A 21,401-nucleotide genomic window follows, 5' to 3' on the forward strand; every position below is an offset into this window, starting at 1 on the left:
AATGGATAACAAAATGTGGTGTATATACACAATTATTCTGCCATTTGAGACAACACAGAAGGAGCTTAAGAACATTATGCTAAGTGAAATAAGTCAGACAGAGAAATGACAAATACTATATGTTATCACCTAAATGTGGAATCTTAAAAAAAAAGACAAACTTGTAGAAAACCAAGTGTGAAATGGTGTTTACCAGGGAGTGGGGGTGGTGAGATTAAGATTGATATTCATGAAAGGCACAGATTTGCAATGAGTACACATTAGCCATAGAGAGCTAATGCACAATATAATGAATATAGATAATAATATATTATTACAATCATGAAACTTGCTAATAAGACACAAAAACTTAATTATCCCAACCACTAAAAAGATAGGATAATTATGTAATGTGATAGAGATGCTAAATATTGCTACAATGACAATCCTAATACATAAATGTATCAAATTAAAACACTGTATACTTTAAATATACAGTGAGTGTAATTATGTCAAACATATTCAATAAAAAATAAAAGAAATAACAACTCCTGCCCCCACCCCCAAAAAAAGAAAGAATGGCCCAGATACAAACCCACATATACATGGATCTGACTTATAAAAAGGATGCTATAGCAATACAGTAGGGGAAAGAATGGTTTTTTAAAAGTAACGATGGATCAATTAGAGATACATATGGGGCAGGGGGTAATGAACCTTAACTTCTACCTCATCCAAAAACCAACTATAGATAGGTCATAATCCCATTGTAAAAAGCAAAAGAATAAAATGTCTAGATTACATCAGAGAATATTTTCATGACTTTGGGTTAGACAAATACTTCTTAAACAGGAACCAAAACACTAACTATAAAATAAATGATTAATAAAGTGGGCCTCACTTTTTTAATAGCTTCTATTCATCAAAAGATACCATTAATAGAGTGAAAAAAGGAAGCCATAGAGAAGAATTCACATCAAAAGAAGTTATCTAAAAGTAAGTCACTAAATGTATTTCATTTCAGGTGTTCCTGAAACACACACCCAAACACAACAGCAGAAAGCTAGGTAAATATTCAAAGTTAAATCATACTCCCTTATAGCTTCAATATTGAGTGATAGAATACCTGACATAGGAATTCATCTGTTATATTTTAGGAAAATTTTGAAAACAACATTAAGAACCATAGCAAATTGGAAGTAGAATAATTTTATCAGACCCTATACTCTAATGAGGAGCAAATCCAAAAAGTGATTTTCCTCCAAATCTTAGATCTTCTTAGGGGAAGAATCGAGACCAGAACCAGATCTCCTGATGCTCAGTCCTTTAAACTGCACCAACCTGTCCGCCAACAGAAAACAGATTTTACAACATATGTAAATTAGAAAAGTGCTAAAGACACCTGGGATGGTACCACATTTTTCTTTCTTTGAAGGACACTATTTTAAAACATGTTATTGAAAGACAGGAAGGAGGAAGAGCAGGAGGAAGGGGAGCCCAAATATTTACATTTTCAGAATCCCATGAATTCTACTATTATACCTCCAATTCAACTTCACACATAAATTTATGACAACCTAAGAATCTTTGAACCATTTTGATTTCCTCCTACTGTGAAAATGATATTAAAAGGCAAAAGCTGAAATTGACAGGGCCATTAAAACATGACAGCAGGTTTTTAACTGTGTTCCCTCTAACCTGACAGTTCAGGTCATTTCTCATCTCACCAGAGCCACAGAAAACTTCAACTATAAAGTCAGACTCTTGTATCCTTGAAACCAAAGTTGGTTTCAATACTTATTGTAATTAAAATTCTCTTAATTTCTGTCTCAATTTAAGAGCAGAGCATACTGTAACTCTCATATAGGCCTTATGGGTGAGGAGTTGTCAGAAATAAATGAGGTAGTAAGTGTGAAAGCACTCTGTAAATGTGAAATTATTATAAGGCACATGGAGGCACTGTATTAAAAAAAAAAAGGTCTATACTGTGTGTTGCTGATGTGAATAAGATGCACCATTCTTAGTGATAAATCATTAGATGCTGATCCTTTATAATTAGGAGTAAGACATGGATGTCTACTCTCACTGCTTCATTTTAACACTATAATAGAGGTTCTGCCCAGTGTGGTAAGACAGAAAAAAGAATAAGAAGAAGAAGAAAAAAAAGAAATTGGTAAAAAGAAGCAAAACTGTCATTATTTACAGATTATGTAACAAAATGGCTGATTTTATATCAATGTATTATGAATGTTTATTTGGTTTTGTGCAAGGTATCCAGAATGTAAACTCAAAGGTATACTGCTGAGTGTGTGAAGTATAATGTTGGATATTATTCTAGAAATTAAAATGATAGAACAGGTAGGTCACACTCTGTGGCTTTAAAGTCACACACAATAGCTTTTGGGGACATGGGGCGGTCATAAAATGAAAGACTATGGTTCAAACTGAATGCAAAAAGCAAAGGAAATAGGATGTACAAACCTGAGAATAATACTCAATCCTAAATTATTCATAAGTATGCTGTGCAGTTTGTGAGTTATCACCACCACCTGAGTTTCTGTTTATGAGCACTTGACTGCTAATTCATGGTAGATCAAGAGGAGGAGGAGTTGTGTTAATGACAAACCAAGTGGTCCATATGGTAGGACTCCAGTGAATTTTGGTTTCTAAAACATTTTCTGATATGTTCATCTCTGCTCTCCTCCATTATCAAAGGCTGTTGCAAACTTATGTTTAAGTAATTCATATTTTAGTACAATATTACAACCCTCAGCAATTTATATTCACTATCTTGAATTTTAAAATGTTTTAATATGGTTCCTTTGTTCTCTGCAATTTTCACAAAATTTAGTGCAATTTAGTCAGCAATTAAGGTATCTTAGCGCTACATTTTTATAATATTCTTTACTCAAAAAAAGCTTTTAAAACTGTCTAATTGCCATGGACAGACAATAGTGCAGTGAAGGTCTAGGGAGGGGAATGGAAAGGAGTGGGGGGGGGAGGAACATCTGTAATAATTTCAACAATAAACATAAATCTTTAAAACAAATTATGTTTCAAAATCTACATTGATAATCTAAAATGGCTACATGAGTAAGTTACTAATGAATATTTTTTAATGAATTCAAGGTTGGATTATTAGCCTGCAATACCAAAGCAAGGGGTAGCAAGTACTTAAATTTACCAACTGTTTAACTTTTATCTTTGTGTTCAGTAATTTTTCAGATTTTTCCCTCTAAATATTATATAATGAGGCAAATACTGTTTTTACTACAATAGAGCAAAACTAAGTCAGAGGCTGCAAGCACATGGAGCCATCTGTTTAGTTATATGAAAAAAATATCGAGCAACAATCAGAGAAAAATTGAGGGAAAAGTCACTGATTGGTTGAAAACATACTCAACACTAAGGGGGAAATATTTTTCTATATCCCGTAAGCCAGGTCCTTCTAAATAAACTGAGAAACTACATACATTTTGATATCTGCCTTACACAAGCCAGAAGCTAATTAGCCTGTAGAATTTCAAAACAGGTAGAAAATACTTTTAATAATTACCTTTTCCTGTTACAAGCATATAATAAATACATTATACATTTTTTGTGGTGTTGGATGGTTTTGACATTTTTAAAACTAAAAGATGTATCACTTTCTAGAAATCAGTACATTCTCAGACTTTCAGTTATTTATACACTTCTGATCAGTGTATATATTTATAATCCTCAAAAATGAGGCCATCAGGAGACCAAAAAAAGACAATATAGACTAAACAAGACAGGAGTGAGCATTGGGCTAACCCACAAACATGCAAGGATGACTTTACTGAAAGCTGAGCCCTTTGCACAATTAAATATCAATCCTTCTTGGTTAGCATATGAGGGCAAGTGTTTTTATAAGTGCCAGTAAATAGGAGAAACCAAGATGGTGGCATAGGTAAACACCTAAACTGCTGCCTCACACAACAATTTCAGAACTACAACTAAAAGACAAAATGGACATCATCAAGAACCACAGGAAGGCTGGTAGAGTGGAAATTCTGCAACTAGAAGGAAAGAGAAAAGCACACTGAGACTCAGAGGAGCTGCAGGAGGCAGAGATACTGAGATGCGCACACGGAGAGGACTGGCAACTGAGTGCACAGCTGGCTTTCTCAAGTGGGAGGGAGACAAAAGCTCCCGACTGCGCTGAACTCCAGTTCCGGGCGAGACTCTTGGGACCCAGACTCATACGAGGAGAAACTGGACTGTCAGGAAAGAGAAAAGCACACTGAGACTCAGAGGAACTGCGGAAGGCAGAGGTACCGAGGGCGCGGAGAGGGCAGGCAACTGAGTACGCAGCTGGCTTTCTCAAGCAGGAGGGAGATAAAAGCTACCAACTGCACTGAACTCCAGTTCCGGGTGAGACTCTGAGGACCCAGACTCATTCAGGGAGAGAATGGACTGTCTGGCAGCGGACGGAACTCTAGGGTGGCTTTCTCTTAGAGGTGCTTGCAGTGATTACCATGGGACACTCAGACACAGGGGCCTATTAGGGCAGGGCTGATGGGAAATCAATGCTGTTTGCTCCGCTCTGAGATTCCGCCCCATCCAAGCTGAGCACAGAGACTCTTGCAAGTCTTGTCTCATAAGGGTGTCTCCAGCACAGAAGTTCTCCCAGTGTAGAAACAGCTGATCCTCACAGCCAATTGGCCTAGGGTCAATTCCTCCCAGTGATACCAACAACAATCAAGGCTTAACTACAACAAGACTGTGCACACAGCCCACAAAGGGGTGCACCAAGAGTGTCCACCTCAGGTAACTGGGGATGCTGAGCCACTGGGCCCTATAGGACACCTAGCACACAAAGCCACTCTATCAACTCAGGGAAGCAGCCAAAATGCAGAGATAAAGAAACAGGTCACAAATAAAAGAAATGGAGGAAAGCAAATGACTGGATATAGAGTTCAAAACCACGGTTATAAGGTTTTTCAAGAATTTTATAGAAAAGGCCGATAAATTTAGTGAGACCCTTGAGGATATGAAAAAGGACCAACTACAAATTAAGCATACACTGACTGAAATAAAAAATAATATACAGAGATCTAACAGTAGACTAGAGGATCGCAAGAATCAAGTCAAAGATTTGAAATACAAAGAAGCAAAAAATACTCAACCGGAAAAGCAAAAAGAAAAAAAAAATCCAAAAATATGAAGGTAGTGTAAGGAGCCTCTGGGACCACTTCAAGCGCACCAACATCCAAATTATGGGGGTGCCAGAAGAAGAGAGAGAGCAAGATACTGAAAACCTATTTGAAGAAAAAATGACAGAAAACTTCTCCCACCTGGTGAAAGAAATAGACTTACAAGTCCAGGAAGCGCACAGAACCCCAACAAAAGGAATCCAAAAAGGACCACACCAAGACACATCATAATTAAAATGCCAAGGGCAAAAGACAAAGAGAGAATCTTAAAAGCAGCAAGAGAAAAACAGTTAGTTACCTACAAGGGAGCACCCTTATGACTGTCAGCTGATTTCTCAACAGAAACTATGCAGGCCAGATGGGAGTGGCAAGAAATATTCAAAGTGATGAATAGCAAGAACCTACAACCGAGATTACTCTACCCAGCAAAGCTATCATGCAGAATTGAAGGGCAGATAAAGAGCTTCACAGATAAGAAAAAGCTAAAGGAGTTCATCACCACCAAACCAGTATTATATGAAATGCTGAAAGGTATTCTTAAAGAAGAGGAAGAAGAAAAAAAAAAAAGTAAAGATAAAAATTATGAAAACCAAATACATATCTATCAACAAGTGAATCTAAAAATCAAGTGAATACAAAATCAGATGAACAGAATAAACTGGTGAATATAATAGAATCAGGGGCACAGAAAGGGAGTGGACTGACAATTCTTGGGGTGAAAGGGGTGTGGGGGTGCGGGAAGAGACTGGACCAAAATCATATACCTATGAATGAGGACAGTGGGTGGGGGGGAGGTAAGGGCAGAGGGTGGAGTGGGAACCAGGTGGAGGAGAGCTATGGGGGAAAAAAGAGGAACAATTTTAATAATCTGAACAATAAAGATTTATTAAATAAATAAAAAAAGATTTCCTACAAACACTTGACAAAATTTTAATGGCTGTTTCAGGTGAACTTCAAATAAACTAAAAAAAAAAAATAATATAAAACAGTAAATATACAATGATGTCAATATGTGAGTATACTTCTGATTACCTACTGGCTCATCTATGATGTTCAAAAGGCTAAATTTGATTATTCAGGAATTGGTTATCTAATTTACAAATTAGCCATAGTGTTTGCTTTTTCTCCATATTTTTACAAGATTTTTGGATAGTTCACTGTTGGTTAATCTCTATTGTAATGATAGATGAGAACAACGCTGAGTATACCCATCGCACATCGTAGGGCAACTTAAGTGTGAGGAAAGGGGCAACTTTGTTTAATGCTTTCATAATTTTGAGTCTTTGGCCTCGCTTAGCATTGACAATATGAGGAGTTAACTTCATTCTGCATTTTTGATATGACCTAGAGAAATGAGCAATATTCTAATGAGTATTCTCCACTAACAGAGACAGAATATTTTGTACCCAAGCATATTTACTGAACACTAGGAAACAGTTTTCTTCCAGGCCTACCACCCATGAGGGAGAAGAAAGATTTCAAAATGGGACATACAAACTGCATGAAGACGAACGCTGTGACAACACAGAGTGTATCGGTAACAGGTGCCACAGTACTTCTTAATCCTGCTTACTGTCAAAAAATTGAGACAACTGTCACATTATCTTGTCAGAAGGGCAGAGTGATGGGGACTCCACTGAGCATTTACTGCAGTGGCCTCAAGCGGACCTTCTGTTCCCTTTTGTTCGCAGCAGAGCCAAACTGAGACTATATTGTGCCTCTTCCTCACAGTTGGCACTGAACACGCAGCCAAAAAGATACCTTCAGGACCTAGGACTGAAGTTTCCATGTAAAGCAGAGAACATGCACAGTGCACATAAGAAAGGAAGACGGAAAGAAATCTCAAACTCTTTCAGATGGGTTCCTGAAAGATAGTCTGTAAAATCAATTAGAAAACCTGAGGCCGAGGGCCCTACCTTGCAGATCTTGTAGAGCGATTCCTGGCCATCTCCTCCTGTGTCCTTAAAGTAATCATGTGCAGGGAACGTCCGATGAATGTCTCGAGTGATAACACTCTCCTGGGCAGAGTCCTTAAAGAAAAAATTGAAATTTCTTTTTAATTATGAAAGCTAACACATATACATGGTAAAAGAAAATTCAAACAGCACATAAAAAGTATGCCCCTCCCATCAATGCCTTCCACCCAAGAACAGAGTCTCTCTGCTCTGGAATATTCCTTGTCAGTACATGCAAATGTATTTCATTCTAAGAGCAGCTACTTAAAAGAATGAGGTACATCTGGATATGAATATATCTTTCCTTCCTTCCTTCCTTCCTTCCTTCCTTCCTTCCTTCCTTCCTTCCTTCCTTCCTTCCTTCCTTTACTGTATTGATTTTTTGAGAGAGAAAGGAAGGGGGATGGAGAGAGAGAGAGAGAGAGAGAAACATCAATTGGTTGCCTCCCCACGCACCCTAACCAGGGATCGCACCCCGACCAGGGATTGAACCTGCAACCTGGGCATGTGCCCTGACTGGGAATCAAACCCACAACCTTCCAATGTATGAGATGATGCTCCAACCAATTGAGCCACACCAGCTAGGGCTATCATAACTTACTTAATATTCTCCTAATAATGATTTTTTTTTGCATTTTTCTATTTATATTACAAATAATATCACTAGAAACATTTTTATCCATATATGTTCAAGAATAGGTTCCTAAAGGTGGAATTGCTAGGTCACGGGCATATATAATACCTTTTTAAAAAAATATATTCCCATTGATTTCAGAGAGGAAGGGAGAGGGAGTGAGAGAGAGAAACATCAATGATAAGAGAGAATCATTGATCAGCTGCCTCCTGCACACCCACAACTGGGGACCAAGCCCACAACCCTGGGAATGTGCCCTTGACTGGAATCGAACCCGAGACCCTTCAGTCCGTAGGCCAATGCTCTATCCACTGAGCCAAACCAGCTAGGGCATGTATTTCCATTTTTTATAAAGTGTTTCTCCACAGCCCACAATACCACATGGTATCTACCTTTGTAATTTTGGACAATATAGTAACTAAAAACTCAAACCACAGTAATTTAAAAAAGTAAAATATTATCAATTTTTCGCCCCTGTGAGGTTAATCCCCAACTTATTCCAGAAAATAAAAAGCCCCAAAACTACTATATTAAGATGACAAATGCTTTTTAAAAGATCTATCTAGTGTTATTTTTTTCCAGATTTAGGATCCAAAAGCTCCAAATTGAGTAAAATTCTAAGCCTTATGAAAAAATGATTAATGATTCGCTGGATTTTATTTCATTTCTGTAAAGATTGTTGGTTTTATCTGTTTAAATGTCAAGAAAATGTGTTGGGACAATGTCTAACAACCCTGATGATGGAAATATTTCACATAATTTAAGGATACCTTAATGAATACTACAGAAAATTAAAAATATTTGTTTAATGTCTTGCTTCCATAAAGATTTGAACAAATCCCCTTTCAGTTTAAATCCAGAGAGGAAAAGAATGTTTAATATATGAGTTACTTTAATGAATGGTATTTCCCTTTGCTCTCTAGCTGAGACATGCATAAAGGAAATAACTGTTTGGCTCTGAGTGAAGCTAGTGCCTTGTCTTGCTGCCTTTTTCATTTCAGCTGCTCTTTCATGCTGGGTGGTAATTAGATCTTCTATCACATAGAGAAAGGACACGGACTGAAAAGTTCCACATTTGCTAGCAAACACCAAACATATTGCAAATCAGTCCAGAAAAAATTCTGATGGCTTACAGGAATGGAATGCTAGAGTTGAATAAAAATGAAACTTAAAAAAATAGCATAACTTAAGTAAAAGCACACATAGAAAGTTTATATTTATCAAGGTAAATACAGTTTCCACTGATAAAGAATACTTTAGGGTGAGATGGGGCATTGAACAAGGTGAATGAATATGAAAGTAATGTATAAAGAGGGTCACTATGAAATAAGTTTTACTTGGTCTGGTCTAGAGAAGAAGGAGGGACTCTGGTACAAGGTAAAAGAAAGTTTTCACTGCCCAGGTGTCCTCCAAAAGAAGGGTTCTCTTTCCATACAGTAATAGTTTCCACTTACAAACTATTTGAAAAAATAACCAATGAAAATGTTATCACTACCATTGCTGGACTATTTCAAGAGCAAACATATGCCAAGTGGATAACTCTTTTTGCAGCTTTCAAGATGTTAAAGAGAGAAATCATTGAACTATATTCCCTAGTAACTGCCTACTCATTTGGCATCATTCTGTGTTTAAATGGTACCAACAGTCTGATTAAGTAAAAGAGAAATTGATCAGCAATTTTAGGTAAGTAATTTTGCATAAGACTGAGTAATTTCTTTCTATGCATATGTGAATCTTCCTTGTTGTTTTTTTAAAGAGGCAAAAATCAAATGAAATTACAAATCATAAACTTTTCCTTACTTAATAAACTTTCCCTTTCTAGGGTTACCTTTAAATACTTTCTACACTTGTGTGCTTCTAGAGTTTTCTTCCTACATAATTATCTCAGTTTCTAAGGGAATAATTTCTGGAACTTCACTTTATAGATTAAATGACTATTGTTACATTGTTCACTTAAAGTAAAGGTCAAGATATACAGTAGACTTTTCTAAATACACTAAAATGAATGAAATTGTGTATTAGATTAGAAAAATAATCATTTTTTAAGCTAAAATGAATTACCCATATTGTTGAAAGCAGGAACAGTATATATATTTCAGGAATCCACACCTAATCCCCCAAATTCATTCACTCCCTCACCCATTCAACAAATATTAGAGACAGGGAGTTACCAAACCTAACTGTCAAAGAAGGATAAAACAACTGTTCTTTTTGATATTCATTACTTTCTTTTTAGTCTTATTCAAATTATATTTGTCATTTTTACAAAAAGTAAAATGTATAGAGAGGACAAAAAAGAGGCAAATAATTCACCATCCTATATAATAAAAGGGTAATATGCAAATTGATTGAACAGTGGAATGACCGGTCACTATGACGTGCACTGACCACCAGGGGGCAGACGCTCAACGCAGGAGCTGCCCCTTGGTAGTCAGTGTGCTCCCACAGGGGGAACACCGCTCAGCCAGAAGCTGGCTCATGGCTGGCAAGCGGAGTGGCGGTGGCAGGAACCTCTCCCACCTCCACAGCAGTGCTAAGGCCCAATGCACGAAATTCGTGCACTCAGGGGGGTCCCTCAGCGCGGCCTGCACCCTCTTGCAGTTTGGGAGCCCTCGGGGGATGTCTATAAACTCCCGCCTCCACTGCTGCACTTGCCAGCCATGAGCCCAGCTTCATGCGTTGAGCTCCTGTGTTGAGCGTCTGCCCCCTGGTGGTCAGTGCACATCATAGTGACCAGTCATTCTGCCATTCGGTCAATTTGCATATTAGCCTTTTATGCCTGTGGGATCAGGCCAAAACTCGCTCTCCAACATCCACTGAGGGGTCCCGGATTGCAAGAGGGCACAGGCCAGGCCGAGGGACCCCACCAGTGCATGATTGGGACTGGGGAAGGACGCGGGAGGTTGGCCAGCCAGGGAGGGATTACAGGAGGGCTCCAGGGCATGTCCGACCCATCTCACTCAGTCCCAATCTGCCGGACCCCAGCAGCAAGCTAACCTCCTAGCTGGAACGTCTGTCCCTTCGTAGTCAGTGCACGTCATAGCGAGAGGTTAAGTGGCCTTAGCATATCACTAGCATATTACGCTTTGATTGGTTAAACAGATGACCAGACATCCGGACACTTAGCACATTAGACTTTTATTATATAGAACTAGAGGCCCAATGCACAAAGATTTGTTCAAGAATGGGCCTTCCTTCCCCTGGCTACTGGCACCACCTTCGCTCTGGCCGGAGCAGCCTTTCCACTCTGGCCTGAAGCTGCCTTTCTGCTCCAGCCTGGAGCCACCTTTCTGCCTTCCCACGCTGCCCAGAGGCCCAGAGCAGCTGGGGTTGTGTGGAATGCCCCTGGCCACTCAGCGCCTGCATATGCAAATTAACCCACCATCTTTGTTGGGTTAATTTGCATACTCACCCCTGATTGGCTGGTGGGTGTCGCGAAAGTACAGTCAATTAGCATGTTACTCTTTTATTAGGTATATGGCTAAAAACATTGTAGAGCTCAACCAAAACTGATACGAGGTCATTTTCTTGGAGGGTCCCCATAAGAAGAGTCTCCTTAAGTCCTGCCAACCATGTACAGAATGAAAAGAGGGAAGTCACTCCTTCAGGAGCAGCTACTTCCCCAGTATCCAGTGACTGACTACTTGACCCAGCATTTACTTTCCAGTAAATGCACCTCACAAGCTTAGCACACTGCTTACTATAAACTGAGTACTAGAGAAAGAAAAAAAGGAAAATAATAATTATTATTCCCCTTTTCCTTAAGAATCACATTTAACTGTTTAAATATTTTGGTAAACATACATTTTAGCATCTTTCTGTATTTGTACACACTAAATAATAAAATAAATAACTGTTTTTCTTTGGATGTCATGAACATTATGATTATGAAACCAATTTCCTTAGAATTTTGAGCATGATGATATAATGCATAACTGTTCTGAATTTCCTGTCCTGTATTTTATGTGTCCTAAATTATCCTTGTTTCTATTAATCCATGGATTAAAAAAAGTGAACAATTATTTGAATAAAGTGATGTTTTTATCAACTGACAGACACTCTATGGCTCCAGTCTTGCATATGTTGATGCAATAAAGAAAGACGTACACAAGCTCAGAAGGCGGATGGAAAGGATAGTGTTAAGTGGAAGCTAAATTTGCCAGAGCAGCTACCACTTTAGTATCATGACTTTAGAGTTTAGCTTCAGAGGATCAAGCAAAGGATAAAGTCATAGTTATGGAGAGGACAAATGCCATTGTCATGATTGCATGCTTCCCTTTTGGACTGTCACCACCAAGAATGTAACCTAGCTGATAAACAAAGTCCTTGAGATCGTCCTCTATTGTGCCTAAGGAGGGGTCAGGTTAGGTCACACACAAAAGCTGACTCAGATCAGAAATTAGGAGTAGTGGGGAAAGATTTGGAAGAAAGTCTTAAAAGTTGAGTTTTACTCCCTCCACCCCCACCCCTGACACTACCACCAGATACATTTATACTTAGTTAACCTTTTAAGGATTTTCTTTAATTTCCAAACAACTAGGTCATAATACTAAAAAGCTTCAAAAAAGATGCCGATCTCCAGTGTGAAAAAAATCCATGGTCCAACAGAGGACATAATTCAGCTGGCTGAAAATCAGTCTAAAACCATCTCTAAGAGGTATGATGAGAGCAGCTTGATTAACTTTTGATCATTGTAAATGGGTTCAATTTAAAACTGTTATCAAGGGTATTACATGAGTTGTTCTTCCAATATAATGTATATACCATCACAGTCTGTGATCCTCTTAATTCCTATTTGAAGAGAATCATCACTTACATGTTTGCTGTGAGCAAGAAATGAACACAGCATTCAAGTGTCATCAAGTATTTGGAAGACAAGTGTGGATGGCCATAGCCTAGTATTTTTTATGAAACCATTTCTGGGAACAGCGGGAAAGGTATTTTAGTGAGGATGGCAGTTTTCCCATGTGACCTTAGTGCCAGGTGAAGTGTAGAAGCAATGTCCTGATAAATGAACACCTTGACTGGACCTTGATTTGCTACATTTCTACAACGATGGCAGCATCTTTTTTTATCAATCCCTATTGTCAAATCCATAGAACTGCATTTTCACTTTTCATCTACAACAAAATCATTTCAACTTTAGAAGTCCCATGCCATCTTGTCAGTGTCACTAAAAATGCCAATGTAGAGCATGCCTCGCCACCGCCCGTCAGCAGATAAATGATTCAGAGCTTAAAACATTTGACCTTAGAACGTGCCTTCTATCTATCCTTCCTCCACAGGGATCCTCCTTTAGTTCTGTGTGGGAGCTAGATCTAGGGTAAACATCACAAACGAGTCGGCCTGCATGTCCCTGAAAGCAGATGGGTGTGCAGTGGTGGGTCTGATTGATTTGCCTTGATGTTTACCAAAAATCCAAAGAGGCAGAGATGAAAGGAGAAAATGTAAAAGTGTATCCAGTTTCAAATGTGCTACTAAAATCAGGATCTGGAAACAGGAACGCAGAAAGGTTGGATCACTGCCAGTCTTCCTTCCTTGAATATGGGGTTGGGGAAGGGAGGAGCCGTAGCATAAGTGGGATAATATGGAAGCAATAAAATTAATGTCAACTATCTCATATTGTGAGCAAGCTGTTCTGAGGGTATTGCACACAGATGCTCCCAAATGTCTCGGAATCAAAGCCTGACAGGAAGGTCAAAAACACAAGCCATATTCTGGTCTCACCTTCTAGGAAATCTCTCTCTTCAGGTAGAGTAACAACAGTGAGGCCTAAGGGCAGGGAAAAGGGAGGGGAGAGAAGGAAGTGTACTTACAAGACCAGTCAATATTCATGATAGATACCTTGATCCTGAAGGAAGTGCAGGACTGGAATGGAAAAGGTTTGAATAGAACAAAGGATTCCTTTCAGACTTGGAGACCGAGAAGCATTGAAGCCCAGTCTGAATATCACTGAGCTCCTAAGAAATCTGGGCACTGCGCTGAGCACTGATGACTATCTGGGGTTACCTTTAGAGTCCAAATACACCTACCAGATGCATCTATGGCCATATTTGGACATGACCTCCTTCCCAGGGTTGCTGATCACTCATTGTCCCAAAATAAAGGTTCATTTGACAGTCTTGGAAATTCCTATCAATGGACAGTGATTGATAAACCCTACAATTCCTGTTAGAATGAGCACAATAACTGTACTCTACACTGTTACTTTCCAAAGTGAGATGCATTTATGCTTCAATTATGATTTTTGTCAAAGCAGCCCTTTAAACCCTTTTGAAATAAACATTTTAGCAACTCCATATTTACTACCCATTGTGTAAAAAGAACAAAACATTCATTTGTCCACAAAACTTTAAAGAATGTCTCTGATAACCAGCATTTGAAAAACAGGCCTATTTTCACCTCATTATTACATTTTATAATTTTATTAACTTTGACCATATATATACCTCATTATTATTTTTACAGGTTGGATAATTTTTAATCATTTTAGAAAGCATTCTACCACTCCCATCACTTTAGATCTTTCTCTTTGAAATTCTTGGAGCTCAATTATATTTTCTTGAATTAAATAACATAAAAAATTAAGCTTTCTATTTGCTGCATAGTACAAATTCATTCATGTACTCAATCAATACTTTTCTGAGTACCTACTAAGAATCAGGCTCTATTTTAGGTGCAAAAGATATAATTGTTAGCAAGACAATGTCCTTTCCTTATGGAGCTTATATTCTAGTAATTGGGAAAAATATATTTAAAAAGCAAGCATTAATACTGGTTAGTGAAAAGTCTGATGAACAAAAATCAAGGTAAAGAGATAGCAAGGAGAGGTCTGATATTTTAGGTATGGTGGTTTTGCCTCTCTTTAGGCGAGGGTTCAAATATTTAGACAAAGAGCATTACCGGCAAAGGGGAAGGCATATGTAAAAGCCCTGATGTGAGGAGTGGAATGGCAATACGTCTCTAGACTTTTGCAGCACTTTGCTGACCTTTATCTTTGCAGATGTCTCCAATGAATTACCAATCGTGATTCCAATGCTTTCCTAGATTAACATGGCTTCCTCCAAAATTTATAATTATAATTTAGATTATTATAATTTAGATGAATTAAAAGATGTTTTAACTCATATATTTGAATAATGGGCTCCTACGGTAGTTGAACATATTTATATGAAAGCTTATCACTCAAAATTTATCTAACACTTGCCATGTGCAAGACACTGTATGAGGATCTACGGGATCGAAAAAGTGTAAGATATAGACAATACTGTCCCTAAATTGCAAGAGTTTATGATCTATTTTTAAAGGCAAAATATAATTGCAAATACCAATGGAAGGAAACATGCTAACAGCCAAATAAGTAATAGAAACAATGGCAGCTATAGGAATTCAGGAGAGAAAGTGATTGCAGAGGGCTGAAGTGGTGAAAATGGCCTTCCACAGGAGCTGGGCACTGCGCTGAGCACTGCAGACAGCAAGGGCTCAACAAAATTGAAAGATCTCAAGAGAATCCCTTGACAGCAAGTGTGGTGTGAGCAGAGGCCCCAAAGCAGGAGAGCACTTGGTATGCCTACGAGACAGACCCTGACCACAGGAGGGAATTCATAATGGGGTAAGTTGAGTGGGATCTAGAATGTGCAAAGATAATTTTGAATGAAAACGTTTTAACTTAATCCTGTAGACAGGAAGGAGCTGTTTCTTTGCCATGGTCTTTCTGATCACAATTTTGGGAAAGAGCTGGTACACAGTGAGGAATTAACTTTATCCAAAAAGAGGGCTGGCCTTTGTCACTGGCCACTAGAAGGCGATCTCTAGGTCCTTGAAATTTCATGCCTGAAAGAAGGTTTGTGCATGTGGGCCTTGGCCACCCCATAGTCTAACGATGTGATGGGGTTTGGGGCCATGCAGTGTTAGTCCCATCTGTGAGAAGCTGGGGTCTAAAGGTCAGGCACATGGGCAGTAATGCCAATGTGTATATATTTTTTAAATCCTACAGGACCAATATAGTTACTCTGTACTAGAATGTGGGTTTTGAAAAAGGCAATTAATTTTTATATGAAGTCAGGTTATATAACTGCCATTTTATTCTTTTTATAACAGTACATGTTTCCATTAACATCAGTTTTCACTCCCCTAGAAGTTGAGAATGCACTGATCACCACAACAATAAGAACAACAGAAAAATGGGAAGCCCTAAGAACAGAAGGATTTCTTCCTGAGAGACTATAATAGTTCTAGTTCTCAATTCTAAGGGTCATTTTGATAAACTGAATGCTCTAATAGCACCTAGTAAGTGTACAATAGGGCTTTTCTTGTTTGTTTTACAAATCCTGTCTAATATTAGAACTTTCTTTTCTGATACTCTACTTTGTTCATTTTTCTATATGCAGGATGATTGTCCATCTGTGTTTCTCCAACAGATTTCTCTGGAAGTAGAAGGAACCTTTTGCATAGGGTACATTTGAAACGTGATTAATCCTTTTTGGAATAAAGCGAAAGCATGAGTAGAAACATAAAGATTTTTATTCTACACCTTTTTTCTCTGTTATGGATTCAGAAATGAGATTACTATTCTAAGACTTGGGAGATTTAGGTAGATATATCTTCCAGCTCCTGACACTGTATATTCCTTTTTAGTTTCTTTGCTGATTCTTCCTCTGCCTACTCCTCATGGGATGGTGTTACATCCACAGCCTTGTTCTTTGTGCACCCTCCTTGCTGTCCCTGGGAAATCATACCCATTGCTATGACTTCAGCTACCATCTGTCTCCTCTCTCCTAATCTTTACTAATGTAGATTCTAAACCTTACTGATGATCGGAATCATCTGAGAAGCTATTGCAAATCTCATATTGCCATCAAAAGTTGACAAATTGTTACTTGGGAACTACTAGTCTTAGAGAGCTATCATTCCACATCTAAACTTAACAAATCAAAAACTCAATTCAAAATTTTCCATATAATCAGGTGTCCTTTTATATTCTCACTCTCAATGGCATGAACTTCTATTTCCACCTCTGCTCTTTTAATTAAATGGTACCCATATCTGAATATCCTCACTTGATTGCCACCTCTAAATGTACCATGATCAGTATATTTATCTTTGTTTCCCTGGTGCCTGAGCCTTTACTAGGTGCTTAGTAAATGGATGCTCAATAAATCAGAATAAGAGAAGCAGGGATGGTAAGCATATACTTCCTATGATGAAGAGACTCAAAGTTTATCATTTTTTGCTTTGAGTTTTAAAAGCTTTTCTGACCTCATTTAGTCAAGCACGATAGCAAAAGGAAATAATTTGCAACAAAATCTAAGATGATGACAAAGACTCAGAGATTTCTAAATCAAAATTTCACAGTAAAATGTGTACCATGATGTTATATAAACTACAGAAAAAAAAATGAAATGGGTTTCCATCTTAAAATAGAAATCAGAAATTCTACTGCTATTGGAATTGCCAAAAGTCATCATTACAGAAAGCTGGGGTTTTCTCACTGAGTTTTACTTCATTTTATATGAAAAGAAAAAAAAGATAAGGATATATTCAAATTCCATATTACTTTAAAATCAGTCTTTTAAAAGTGAGATAAATCAGATAATGTGTTTAAAACCCTGCTAGAAGGAAATTACTTCACAGTTTAAATGTTAACTCTTTCTCAGTGAAATAGCGTGAAGTAGTAGATTGAGGTCAAGGTTAGGCAAGAATCAGGAAATTCCTTCCTCTTTATTGTACTGCTGGATTATGGCATTTAATAGGCTCAGGGTCTTTAATGCCATATTAAATCAGAGAGAAAAAAACAAATCCTCTTTTTTTACATTAAGACACTCTGGGAGTAATAAATTAAGAAAGACTAACATCTTATTTTCTACTTCGTAAGACTAGAAGATACTCATGAAAAAAGGATTTTTTCTATATTTTGAACAGTTAGTTATTTAGGTTCTATAACACCAGCACTAGAAAAATATAGAAATATAAACAGTTTATGGTTATGGTCTTTCTCACTTCTAAAATACCACCCCCAACCGTTTAATCAATATATGAATTTAAATGTTATGAGGGCCACAGATTTTTATGAAATTTTTTCCCAACACACCCCAGTTGCTAAGAGGGGATATTTAAAGTCTGAATTTCTTTTTTTAAAATTTATCTTTATTGTTGAAAGTACTACAAATGTCCTCTTTTTTTGCCCAGCTAGCATGGCTCAGTGGTTGAGCGTTGACCTATGAACCAGGAGATCATGATTTGATTCCAGGTCAGGGCATATGCCTGGGTTGTGGGCTTGATCCCGGTGAGGGGTGTGCAGGAGGCAACCGATCAATGATTCTCTCATCATTGATGTTTCTATCTCTCTCTCCCTTCCTCTCTGAAATCAATAAAATATATTTTTAAAAAACAAACCAAATATCTCCCTTTTTTCCCCATTGACCTCTCCACCTCGCACCCACTCCTTCCAGGCCTTCACCACACTACTGTGTCCATGGCCTATGCATATATGCACATAAGTGACCCAATTAATTTCTGCCCAACCACTCCTAAAGTCTGAATTTCTAATAAAGGGAAAGAAAATACTAAGAAACAGAAGTAACCCCACTTATTTCTCATGTATTAGGTTGCCATCTGTGGAAGGTACTTGGACTTGATTCGGTGGCTATGGGGGCTAGAAGCAGGCTTCCTTCCAGGCACTGCTTGTTTCTGTAGGCTTGGTTCTGCAAATAAAAACTCTCCCATTTCTCCAAAGCTTTGAGTGGTTGATCCCAAGTTACATATACATAATGGTTCCTTCGTTGCATGGTAATTAGGTATAATGGGTATGCCATTCACAATATGAAAATAACTAATGTTATTTTCACAGTTCACAACATTTTACCTACAAGAAAAAGATGGTCTCATTGTCACAACACCTCTTTGCCAGTGGTTACTTGGAGGTAATCTTGGAGCAAGTCAGCACAATTTAGTTCATAAGCTAACTTCCTGATGCACAGGAAAGAAGAACCAAAGAAGCCTTTACAAGCCTTATCATAATAAAGAGAAAACACTTTGTAACAACCTTTGCTAAATCTACCTTCAACCCAGCATAGGCTAAAACGCTTTATGAAGATGTGTAGTGCTGCAATTAGCAAAGTAGCCACTGACAACAGCACTCCTCCAAGTCAGTATTTCTTGCTATGGCTGTGATATTGTGGTTAAAATCCTAATGGTAAATGAGGCAGCCCTAAACGGGGTAGCATGACCCAGAGAACCTATCTCATGTGCAGCAATTCTGAGAGCCACTGGGAGAGGAAAGGAATGTGGCTGACTTTAATTCTTGAAACAACTAAAATACAGCATTATGATCTGAGTATCAGTCAAGACACCTCTGCCTTAACCAAGAGGGCAATAGCGGCAACCTTTGAAAGTCAGGGAGAGATGGAGATGGATGGCATAAGTAAGACAAGAAGAGTGGTCTGGCTCTAACCGTGACAGCAGGTACTGACACCTGCCCCTGGGAGAATCAAGGAAATGCTGCAAAGTCAGAGTTGAGGGGAAAGAATGACACTGGAGGGTGGAGGGCACAATAATATTTCATGTGTAGAACCCTTGCTAGCTTTTTATTTGTATTGTACCAAAGAATTTAAGTAGGGCACTACAAGAATCAGTGCCCTATATAGAAAATGAGTGCAATTCTACATGCTCAACTATAATGTGGGCTTTAGTTATCTTACAATTTTATAATTCTCCAAGGGTTAAAAGCTACTATGCTTCACCCCAGCTTTATGGTTCTCAGATAACATAAAGGATGCCCAGTTAAATGCATGGCACATTCTTACATTTAAATCCCCCCCCCTTCACCCAAGGATATGCCTTTTATTTATTTGAGAAAGAAAGGAAATGAGAGAGAGAGAGAGAGAGAGAGAGAGAGAGAGAGAGAGAGAGAGAGAGGGAAACATCAATATGAGAGAGAGAAATCAATCAGTTGCCTTCTGTACATGCCCAACTAGGGATTGAACCTGAAACCCAGGTATGTGCTCTGATCAGGAATTGAACCCACCAACTTTCTGTGTATGAGATGCTACTCCAACAACTGAGCCATACTTATATTTAAAAATTAGTTTTTAGCCAAAACCGGTTTGGCTCAGTGGATAGAGCGTCGGCCTGTGGACTGAAAGGTCCCGGGTTCGATTCCGGTCAAGGGCACGTAACTTGGTTGCGGGCACATCCCCAGTGGGGGGTGTGCAGGAGGCAGCTGATCGATGTTTCTCTCTCATCGATGTTTCTAACTCTCTATCCCTCTTCCTTCCTCTCTGTAAAAAAATCAATAAAATATATTTTTTTTAAAAAAATTAGTTTTTGTTCATCTGAAATTCAAATTTAAGTGTGTGTCCTATAGTTTTATTTGCTAAATCTGGAACCCTTATCCAGATTACTAATATTACAGTATTGGGAAAATCAATTTCTGAGTACTCTTCATACGTAATTTTTTTTTCAGTTGTTATTAAATACTTTTGTCTGAAAGGCACCATTTTTTATTTAAATTAGTCACATCTGACTTCTCAAGCAAGCTATGTTAAATTTACTTAATAAAAATGAGCAAATGTTAGTTAAAATCCACAGATATTGCTATGAATAGAATAAGAAAGATCTGTTCTAAACTTAAAAAAAAATGGAGAGAAAAATGAGGACATCTAGATAACAATGGACAGTCACATTATTAGAGAGGATACCAAGCCTATGAGGCACAGAAAAATTGAATTGATGACCTGGAAAATAAGATCAAATTAAGATCTAGCAGACTGATCTGAGGTCCCTGAAGACCTGAAGGCAGGGAACAGAGAGATTCCTCCTAGTGAATAAAAGAGAAAGATGCTGAGAATGTTTACTTAGTTAACACTGTCTCTCCTTTGTTTAAATGCCAAATAAAGAACAATCAATTAACATCTGAAAACTTTTCTGGTCACAGAGAAAGAGGCTTAAATATTAGCATAACGACATTAACTTATACCAGAGATTTTAGTACTATGCCATGTCTTAGGTAGGACCTAAGGCTTCAAATGACCATTTATTGCTCTTGTATTTACACTGAAGATATGAAGAAGTATCAGGACACAACTTGAAAGAAATGGTGGGTGTAGTGTCCTGGGGACAAGCAACATTTGCATATAACTGCCAGTTAGGGTAAAATAAAAGTTTATGGGTTGCATATTTTAAACGTATTTTTAATTAACATTTCCAAGTAAATAAATACACCTACATTTAAATATTCTTAGTTATTTTTTGAAGAATTTTAAATTTTTCATTGAAACTTCATTAACTAAGTAACTAGCAGGCACGGCAGTACCTGATTATAACACAGCACTTTAGAGCAAACTGTTAGTCTTTCGTTGATTGCACTGTAAATTACCAGTAATTGAAAAAATACAGTTTTTCTTCCCATACTGTACTCTTTAAAACAGAGAATTTTCAATTGAAAACAATTTTTAAAAGGTGAAGGGATTAAGAAGTACACATTGGTAGTTACAGAATAGTCATGGGGATGTAAAGTACAGCATAGGGGATATAGTCAATAATATTCTAATAACTATGTACGTAACTATGTATGGTGTCAGATGTGTATGAGATATATATATTGTATGTCAACTGTAATTGAGAAATAAAAAAGGATTTAAAAGAAAAAGAAAAGAG

General features: G+C 37.8%; 1 protein-coding gene across 3 annotated transcripts in view; it reads right to left on the bottom strand.

The window, feature by feature from the left end:
• Positions 1 to 21,401, bottom strand: part of RABGAP1L (RAB GTPase activating protein 1 like) — a 516,407-nt gene that overhangs the window by 191,867 nt on the left and 303,139 nt on the right. For all 3 annotated transcript variants that reach the window (XM_080648354.1, XM_080648353.1, XM_080648355.1), the window contains exon 14: positions 7,073 to 7,186. In XM_080648354.1, coding sequence (XP_080504480.1) covers positions 7,073 to 7,186 — 114 coding nt within the window. The remainder of the gene's footprint in view (positions 1 to 7,072; positions 7,187 to 21,401) is intronic.

Source organism: Plecotus auritus (genome assembly GCF_963455305.1).
Source record: "Plecotus auritus genome assembly, chromosome: 12".
Classification (NCBI taxonomy): Eukaryota; Metazoa; Chordata; class Mammalia; order Chiroptera; family Vespertilionidae; genus Plecotus; species Plecotus auritus.